The sequence below is a fragment of the Urtica dioica genome, chromosome 8, assembly GCF_054948205.1.
Source record: "Urtica dioica subsp. dioica isolate 48M chromosome 8, U.dioica_male_clone48M_v1_H2, whole genome shotgun sequence".
In the NCBI taxonomy this organism is placed as follows: Eukaryota; Viridiplantae; Streptophyta; class Magnoliopsida; order Rosales; family Urticaceae; genus Urtica; species Urtica dioica.
In genome coordinates, this window is record NC_142763.1 from 13,818,710 (window position 1) to 13,828,009 (window position 9,300).

General features: G+C 37.4%; 1 protein-coding gene across 1 annotated transcript; it reads right to left on the reverse strand.

Moving 5' to 3' along the window:
- Window positions 1-3,379: 3,379 nt before the first annotated feature.
- Window positions 3,380-9,017, reverse strand: PARP1 (poly(ADP-ribose) polymerase 2). Its single transcript, XM_089623412.1, has 20 exons — window positions 8,716-9,017; window positions 8,567-8,619; window positions 8,261-8,453; window positions 7,887-8,073; window positions 7,476-7,797; window positions 7,174-7,369; window positions 6,942-7,085; window positions 6,774-6,834; window positions 6,610-6,673; window positions 6,265-6,516; window positions 5,950-6,187; window positions 5,720-5,832; window positions 5,568-5,644; window positions 5,288-5,448; window positions 4,983-5,174; window positions 4,788-4,896; window positions 4,287-4,369; window positions 4,063-4,200; window positions 3,804-3,986; window positions 3,380-3,703 (listed from the first exon to the last, which is right to left on the reverse strand). Exons 1-20 carry the CDS (start codon window positions 8,863-8,865, stop codon window positions 3,656-3,658), a joined length of 2,964 nt encoding a protein of 987 aa, XP_089479538.1. The 5' UTR covers window positions 8,866-9,017; the 3' UTR covers window positions 3,380-3,655.
- Window positions 9,018-9,300: the final 283 nt, after the last annotated feature.

The following is a 9,300-nucleotide window of genomic DNA, read 5'->3' on the forward strand; positions in this document are numbered from 1 at the left end:
GTATGAAAAATATGTAAAATAATCATTTGAAATAAATTGATTAACAAAATAGTCAAAATTTCAAGTTTTTACTAAAATAATCAAAATTATGATTTGACATTGTAGTTTCAATTAATTTTAATTGGCTATTTTAAAAGTAATAAATTACTACTTCTCTCATTAACAATAAATGGCATAACTTTATGAGACTTAATATCACCATATATAGAGTTTTAAATTACCTTGTCAGTGAAGCTTGAAGCCTTGAACACAGAACATGTACATGATCAGTCAATATAATTTTTGAAACTAGTGTTGGTCTCCCCATATAAATTATAACAACGTTTTACATATTTGTTATTACCTCGTGTTAAAATATTATCTTTAAAAAAAAATTATTATTCTATAAAATAAATTAACTTTGTTTAAATTACTATACATATATTTATGTTTTGTATCATATAATGCCTTCTTTATAAATTATAATGATAACAAATAAAGATTGTAACATAAGTATAGTATAGTCATTGGTCAGACTACAAGGCAGGAACGGCACGGATCACATATTCACATGAAAAACAAAAACAAAAAACAAAAGCAAAAAAATTAGTTCAACAACAATTAATTTGTGTGCTCGTGCGGAAGACTTTCTTTTTATCAACACAAGCCAAAAGAAGAGACAAACTAAAAGGTGCTAACTTATTGAGCTACTTATATTATTATTTATTGTACTTGGTGGAGCCATAATTTGCTTAACAGGAATAAAATTAACGACATGTAATGAATTTCTTTCCCCCTCAACACCGGGGAGCTGAACAAGACGCAACAATGAGTAAAAAAATAAAATAACAAAATAAATCAATAAAAAAGAATAAAATTCCACGCCAGTAAATGCATCAATGACCATTGCCTCTCCTCAAGGGTTCAACTCTAATGGTGTTATTACTAAAACTTGTATAATGCATTAATGCAATTTTTTTTTTCTCAACCACTCGTAATATATAAGTAATATAGTAATCAGAGACAGAGAAAGAGGTGATGAAACGTAAAATCGAATGCAGCCAAAGAAAAACTAAAACTGAACGACTCTGTGTTCGTCATTGGTAACCAAGGAAAATGGCTGTTTGCGACCAAAATTAATTAAATTCCGATGTCACATTACGATGACATAAGAATAGATCACATTTATTTTGCAGGGTCAATCTAACATCAGATTATTACTTATAGCCGAAATGCAAGCTGGCACATCGAAAGATATATATATATATATATATATATATATATATATATATATAAATATATATATATATATATCGCAGTAGTTTTCAAACTGCTGACCATATTTTCACATGGTTCTCCGCTATATAGGGAAATGGGGATGGAGATTGGGAAGGAGCCAAAATAAGGCCATTTAGTAATGCCACGTGTAATTGACCGGTCAAAACTAGAGCTCTCCTATAATCGAAATGTCATCGCTATAATTCTTTTTCTCTTGGGGTACAAAATAAGGCATAAGTCCGTTGGAAATTAGATTTGTTATAAATAACTTGTGATTTAGAAATCTTTATCATATGTATTTTAAATTTTTTTAAAAAAAAATCGTTGACATACATTTTTTTTCTTTTGTAAAAGGTATACTCTGTATATATAACGTCCAAACACTAAGATATAAATCGTGTGCCTCACATGAACTGAACAGCCACAATCATCATGTAGGCTCACGTGAGTTTAACAACCTCAATCATGGACGGAGTCAAATCAATCCATTTTACATTTCCATAAAATTCAAAACATATCTAAGCTAAAGATGAACATGCTTACTGCCAAAGCAAGTGATGAAGAAGAAATAAGATTATTTAAGAAAAATAAAATAAAAAAACTATTTTAAGGATTCTGTGGAACTCATTCCAAAACTACCATCTCAGGCCAAATGACCCCAGATAAAATGGTTGCGGTATCTGCCAAGTGATGTAGATAGGTACAATCCATCACCTATATCGAGCTAATGATTGAGACGTCTAAAGCGCAACTTGAGTTGTTGGGCAGAGCACAACTTTAACGTTGAATCAAGCCCAACATGCCATTTGCTCTCGAGTTCGCAAGCCAAGTTTCCTAAATGTTGGACTAAGCATTTGAACTCGTGTGGCCCGACACCTATTTTGAATAGAGGACGAAGTCCTACACCAAAATCACCTAATAATTTTATGGACATAAAGGTCCTCACATTTCGTTCATTGGATCTTTTTACCATCCGATGAGCTCCCAACAGAAATTAGTGAGGACGTGATAAATGTCATGGATAAGTGACCGTTGAAAATTGAAGCATCTTGTAACAAAATATGGGATAGCTTAGAGGACGGACTTGAGAATCACGCGTTTTTCCATCTACGAAAAGTGAAAACTTTGCAAGCTCTGAACTTTGCTCCACAACTCCTCGCAGTCATATGCATACAAGTCTTTCTATATCTTCCCCGCCAACGTCGTCAAGAGTCCAAGGTACCTCTCTGATGGAACTCCGCCAACCAAATCTCGGTTCAGTTCTCATAATTAACAAGATGTCATGAGGCCGTCGAGTAGTATTACACCAAACAATCCAACACCTTTTGGCACTGGCCTTAAAGAAAAGGACCATGAAGAAGAGATGTGAGATTAGAGGACCCACTCTAATCCGAACTGAATGCCCCTTATCCTACTTTCTCTCCAACTTGCCTAAAAAGCCATGACAAGCCTTTCAAAGCATAAAAATAAGAGGACGGTGATAGGGTCTCCATGGCCAAGCCTACACGTATTTGCTTGATGATGTTGAAGGAGACTCGCACCGAGGAGATACAGCTCATCTTGGTCATCACCGCTGCAAAGAGCTTACATTCCACACTTACGAGTCTAAGTTTAAAGGCTACACATTTGCCTTTGAAGCACCCTTTCTTTTATTGTGTGAATCCTTCCAACCTTACGAAATCTGATTTGGTATACTCCACACAAATTTTGCCACAAGTCCCAAAGAGGGTCAGTCCGAGGCAAAGAGCTACTCAAAGCACGGAGTCATCTGAGTGCTCGAGTTAGATTGTTATATCAATGATGTCAAAAAATATCGAAGACCAAATTAACTTTTTTTTCAACACAGAAATCAAATTAAACTCTTTTTGCGCACACATCATACGACCTTATGGTGCGGGTGCAGCGTGAGATCTGAGGACGACACAACACATGACCGCATGGCGTAGAACAACACCGCAAGACACCACACGCAGACCCAAAAAAATTATAAATTATGTCGTTATTGGCATATAAACATAAACAAAATTTTATTCGAAAATAGAATTTCTCAATTCAAATTCAGATAAATGGTCATCCAAGCTGTTATGATTCCTATTTCTAAAATATGACATAGTAGATCAGATTGAAGACTTAAACTACTGATATTATAATATTAATAGTAATTTGAAATCAAAAGGTCATGATCGTAACGGTCGATCCACGCTCATAATATTTTGTTACTTACAAAACACGGTACGCACTGCGATAGGAAGCAAAATCAGGAAAAGATCTCTTCCATCAAACACCCAAAAATGAGATCTCTTCAAGATTTCACAAAATACAGCTTATAATAATACTACACGACCAAACCAACAACTCTGTACACTATTGCCCAAAAACAACGCATTCCGCGTAGCACTTACCTCTTGTGCTGAAACTTCACCTTCAATAAATACTGCATTTTGACCTGACCACATAAAAAAAAAAAAAAAAAAAAAAATTCACTTGTACAGAATTTATACAATCTACAGAAAGCCAATAAAGTATAATAAAATGTTTGTGCTTACTTGAGCGGTATTATAAACAATGTACTCATTGTACATAAGCTCCGAGGCCCGGACATTTGAATTCACGGGCTTTCCAGAAGGTACTACAACATCGTCCCTCCATTTTGCGTATTCCGATGCCTGAGGAACCTTCTTTCCCAGCCCTTTTGTTGAGTGCTTTCCTACGGGAGGCTTTTCCATATACTGCAAAGTAGGACTATCAAGTCAGAAAAAAGGCATGTTATAAAAAGATGAAAGAATGATAAGAGTTTAAATTCACCTCGGCTTTCTTGAGCTCGTAGACTTCGCCGAGCGCAACTTCACTCAGAAGCAATAGACCCACGGGATTTTTCTTATCGGTGTAGCAATACTGAGCGCTCTTACTGACAAGGTCGGCAAAGTAGATTCCCTTGCCAAACTGAATCGGAGACAAAAGAAGGAATATGTGAATAAATAAGATCACATCATGCATGTAGAGAGAGAATATCGGAAAGAAAACAGGACCATATAACCAGTGGTTGGAGCTTCCGGGGGAGCGATTCTCAGTCCTTGGCTGAGGATTCCCACATAGTTTGTCAGCCGAGAACCTAAAAGGAAGAGATTAGGTTACCAAGATATTGTAACTTTCTTTTACGTATTTGGCCATTAGAAGTTTTGATTATAGAAATTAACTTATAAAATCTTGCAATTAGTATTTTTGAATATGCACTTTTTTCCAATATAAGGTTTTATTGGACAATTAGGGTGTTATATTTATGTCATTCCGGACATGTCCCTAGACCTACTTATAAATGGATCTCTCTTTTATTAATAAATTTATTAATAAAATATCCTTCAACCAAATACCTTAATCTCTCTCAAAATGAGAAGAGATTAAGTCCTGGTGGAGCTTTTTGATCTTTAAGTATTCTAGTTAACGGCAATTAATCAGAACGGCTCTTCTCATCCGAGATCGAAATAACACTTTCTTTGGTTTGAAGTTGTGAGATTGGAGTAATCACATACCATGCCAAAGTAGCATTTTGTTGCCAAGCTTTTCTCGGTAAGGTTTGAAGCTATCATACTCCCCTGCCCTTTCAACCGCAAAAACTTCTTCGAGCTCCAGAGTCCAATCCTGAACCGTCACAGAATATCAAGATCACGGAGAAAAAAAAAACGGAACTTGAGTTTCAAGACATCGAGAGGACACGCAAAACCGACCTTGTGAGTGGGAGCGTGAGTGGTGAGGAGATATTTCTCGATCAGCTTGAAATCCGAGCTGTCGTGATCCAGAGGAAGAATTTCGCAGTTTAGTTTCTTGTACTTATCATCGAGAGACTCGTCGCTGTCGACATCGAACCCAACGACTCTAGATGCGATTTCAATGTCCTGTAGGGCTTCCAACATTTTCACCTGCCAAGACAAAGACAACAACATAGGTTCATTCAATGAATTCACGTAATGAATTAAGCAAGCCTCGTAGAGCTTTTCTTTTATCACCAAGGTGTGATTCCCTAGGTACAAACCTTTGACTTGAAATCTTCCTCGTCCCTAATTACATGGGGATGAACAGAAGGGATAACTGTAAAGAAACGGTTGCTCACGTCAACGATCAAGCTCTCTTTCAGAGAAGGGTCGTGACTGCTGGTATTTAATAGGTTCTGAATCTCCGTCAATGCCTCGAACCCTAAAATGAAATTAACAAATATAAGATGAATGTCAGTTTTTAGTGCCGGATAATTGATCTTACAAGAAATAATATTTTTTTTATGAACTAAAATATCATTAGTTGCTGTGTAAATATACCCTTTTGAATGTTATTCTTGCTCAGCTTTCCAAGTGGCATTTCAGCCAAATTGATCTCGAATTCCATCATGGCAGCTCTGCAGAATTATGTCTTAGTCTCATATTAAATAAATGAAACGAGAAAAACAAAAGAAGAGAGCTGTTGGACAAACCTGTAAGTTTCCACGTTGAATAGCATCTTCATCAGCTCTGCTATCGGGGAAGCAAGTTTGCTAACCTCATTTCTCGGTTCTTTCTTTGTGACATGCTTGTTAACCCCATAGTCCTTAACACCCAAACATCGAAAGAAAGAAAAATATACACACTTTTACCAATGACCACCAATTAATTACGCACGGTATAGATTTTGGTAAAAACACTAAGGAGAATAAATAAGACATACAATATCCAAGGGGAAAAATCTGCCAGGTTGCTTTTCAAAGTTTTCCTTTCGCTCCCAGGCTTCCCATGGGTTTCCAGTCTTCTCGAGAAATAAGCGTTTAAATTCGGCAATAGCGTCCGATTTCGACATATTCTCCAATTTGTTCCCTCCAATTTTCTCGTTTCCCACTCGGCCCCATTTACGGAACACATAGCACTCGGAGCTCTTATCTTCTTGTATTATTTGGAGGATGTAGTAGCTTTATACGGAAATAAAGCACGAGTAAAATAATAATTACCAAAAAACGCGAGCCAAAATTAAAAAATTAGAATTAACCTGTTGATGCCGGTTGATAAATCGGACATGCTCAAAGTGGTATTATAGACGCTTTTCCCATCCTCGAGAATGTGGCAAAAGTCTTGCAAACCAGACAATTCATGTACAGCACTTTGTCCTTTCACCCTAACAATCACCGTTCCGGAAGCCTCGGCAGCGGTTTCAAATTTATACAGATCAAATGGAAGCTTCTTCTGCTTTCTAAAGCAGGCATCCAAATAATCTTCCCGAACAATCGATATTTTCATCCTCCTTTCAATAGAAACCATTTTAGAGTCAAGAGAGCAAAAAACATACATAAATAAATAAATATCATACTCAAAACTCAAAAAGTTGAATATTTACTTGGCCTTTCGAATCTCAGTTAGGTGGTCATCATTTGATCCACTCAACACCAAACAGTTTGTATCTGCACTTGATATTGATTACCAATACAACTAATCATTTACATGTGGAATCAACAGAAATGAAATACGGGCGTACCAAAATCACGAAGCATAACCATTTACCTTTCTTGATCTTGTCATGGAAACTTCCACCTGCACCCTCAATTTTTGTCTTCCATTCTTCCTGTAAACCACTTCCGCTTATTAAATATATTAAGAAGAAAAAAAATGCCCTAAGATACAATTAATTGCACTATAGAAGGTAGTTAGTTAAAAAAAAAAGTATCATACTATCGCTTCCTTGGATAATCCCGATATAGCAACTTTCAAATCCGCCAAGGTTTCATTGTTCGATGACTGAGGAGCTTGGTTTCCTGAAGCAGTGTGTTGAGGAAGTATCCGCGCAGGCTTTAGGGCCTTTTGTGATTTAAACCACTGTAAGAAAGAAAAACCCACAATGATCGTCAGTGTTCCCAATCTTTCTCTCTCTCACACACACGTTCAAGTGAGGCTGTTTAAATACCTTGCTCAGATAAGCGTTCTCTGTATCTTCTGGGACTTTCCATTTCCCTTTGACACGTTGAGGTTCAGTAGAAGAGAAAGAACATTTGCTCCAAGCTGATAGGTAACCTTGACACCTGTACATCCCGGAAGAATAACGAAGAGAACTAGAGCAAAGTGGGCAGCTAGAAAGTGCTCCAAACACCATTCCATCGGCACTAAGTCAAAAAATCAAAGTAAAAGTAACATTCTAATTAGGTCACAAATTGCGTAAGTTCATACAATTCTACATAAAATACAAATTTAGGTAAAAAAAAAAATTACCAGCGGTCGCGCAAGTCTAGCTCGGAGCCAGATGAATCTTGACCGTTCGCTTCGAGCATTTCGCGCAGCTCGGCCGTCGTGACATGCTTTTTTAGGTCGTCTTTCAGCGCCCAAAGCTGTTTCGTCTGGAGTTCTAGTTTCGCATCGATATCGTCTTGATTCGGGTCTCGCGTCGCTTTGCCAGCAGAGCTCTTCGCCGCTGTCGACACGTCTCCGTCGCCCTTTGCGGCTTTGGATTTCTGACCACCGGCGTCGTTTTTTTTACGCTTCGCACCCGCTCTCGAAGACTTTTGCGCCGACCCCCTCTCTTCTTGTGCTTCCCCTTAACGAACAAGCATTCAAAGCATCAGTGATGATAACAATATGATGAAGTACAAGCCATTACTGAAACCCAAAGGCCAAATACCATACCACTTTTTGCAGTATCGGGGTCCTCCTTTACCAATGAACCGAGCGCTTCCTGATCAGACTCCGAAATGGTATCCCATCCCAACAATTTCTTCAGCTGGGTTGTCGGAGAAAACTCCATGTAACACTTGGCGTGGTGCCAAGCCAAGCCTCTGGGTCCTTGACCCTCGGTGTTGGTCGATAAACGAACCTAACGAAATACCAGCAACAATGCCAACAGTGTCAGAGTTCTATCTCAACGCGGATTGGCAATAAAAGAAGTATCTCGTGATAGTGTTGTCACGGGTGCTCGTTCGAGCTTCTCTGATACCAAATTAAGTAAATTTCCTGTTCTATATCATATAATATCGAGCGTCAAAGAAGAGTAGAGAAACAACCTCTCCTTTCAATATCTTTTGACTGCATTGCTTGCAAGTGGCCCGAGAAGTACTCGAAACCTCAATGCCTGACTCAATGAGCTTGGGACCTTCCTCTTTCTGGGGCTCACTGGCACTACAATCCTCTACGTACTTTCTGATCCTCTGCTGATCGTCCCACCGTAGCTGCTCTATACCCTCAACATCATCGATCCTTCATAAAAGCAATGGCCGTTACAAAAACAAACAAAAAAGGTCATCGCTTGATAAGAAAAAGCGATGACGGTAAGAGAAAGACGACATTAAAAAAAAAAAATCAAAATATACGATTTGATTTGCTGCTTCGAATTCTTTATCACGCAAGTCGCGTGGTTCCACATCTGTTTCAAAAACAAAAAAGAGAGAAAATGGAGTGAGTGAGTGAGTGAGAGGGAAAAGAGGAATAAGAAAATAAAAACGGGAAAAAAGAAGTGTACGGGCATGAGGCCATCGAACTGTTTGGCTTGAACCATTTTGCCGATACGGAGAGTTTCCTTATTAATGGGGATTTTGCAGGTCTTGCATGACGATCTTGACGACTTCGCGTACTCCACTTTCCATGGCTTTTGGTTCTCAATCGTCGACATTCTTTTTTTTTTATTTCACCTCTCTCTCTCTCTCTCTCTCTCTCTCTCTCTCTCTCTCTCTCTCTCTCTCTCTATGCATCCACACTGTTCGGAGAAGAAAGAAGGGTTTGGGTTCTGCTGGGGGGTTTCTCAAGCAGTGAGTGTTCCCGAACTTTTATAACGGTTTACAAGAAAAATAGAACAATAATAAAGGACCGTGTCTAAAAATATCTAAAAAAAATACTCTCCTGTTTTTCAATGGAAACAAATACTTAAAAAAAATGTTAAATAATAAATTATTTATAATAATCATAAAAAAATTTAACTTTAATTTTAAAAAAATTGACAACTTAATTTCAACTACTTTATTGAAATTTTAAAGATTATCTTGCTACATAATTAATTTATTTTGTATAATTTGCTGAAATTTTAAAAATCATTTTGTTAAATAATTAA

What these genes read in the sequence shown, in the direction of transcription:
- PARP1 (XM_089623412.1), bottom strand. Translation starts at nt 8,865, where the DNA reads ATGTCGACGATTGAGAACCAAAAGCCATGGAAAGTGGAGTACGCGAAG. An exon ending in TTCAACGTGGAAACTTACAG is followed by an intron (nt 5,645 to 5,719) that starts GTTTGTCCAACA and finishes ATAATTCTGCAG; the next exon opens with AGCTGCCATGATGGAATTCG. An exon ending in CTCCAACCACTGGTTATATG is followed by an intron (nt 4,201 to 4,286) that starts GTCCTGTTTTCT and finishes TCTCCGATTCAG; the next exon opens with TTTGGCAAGGGAATCTACTT.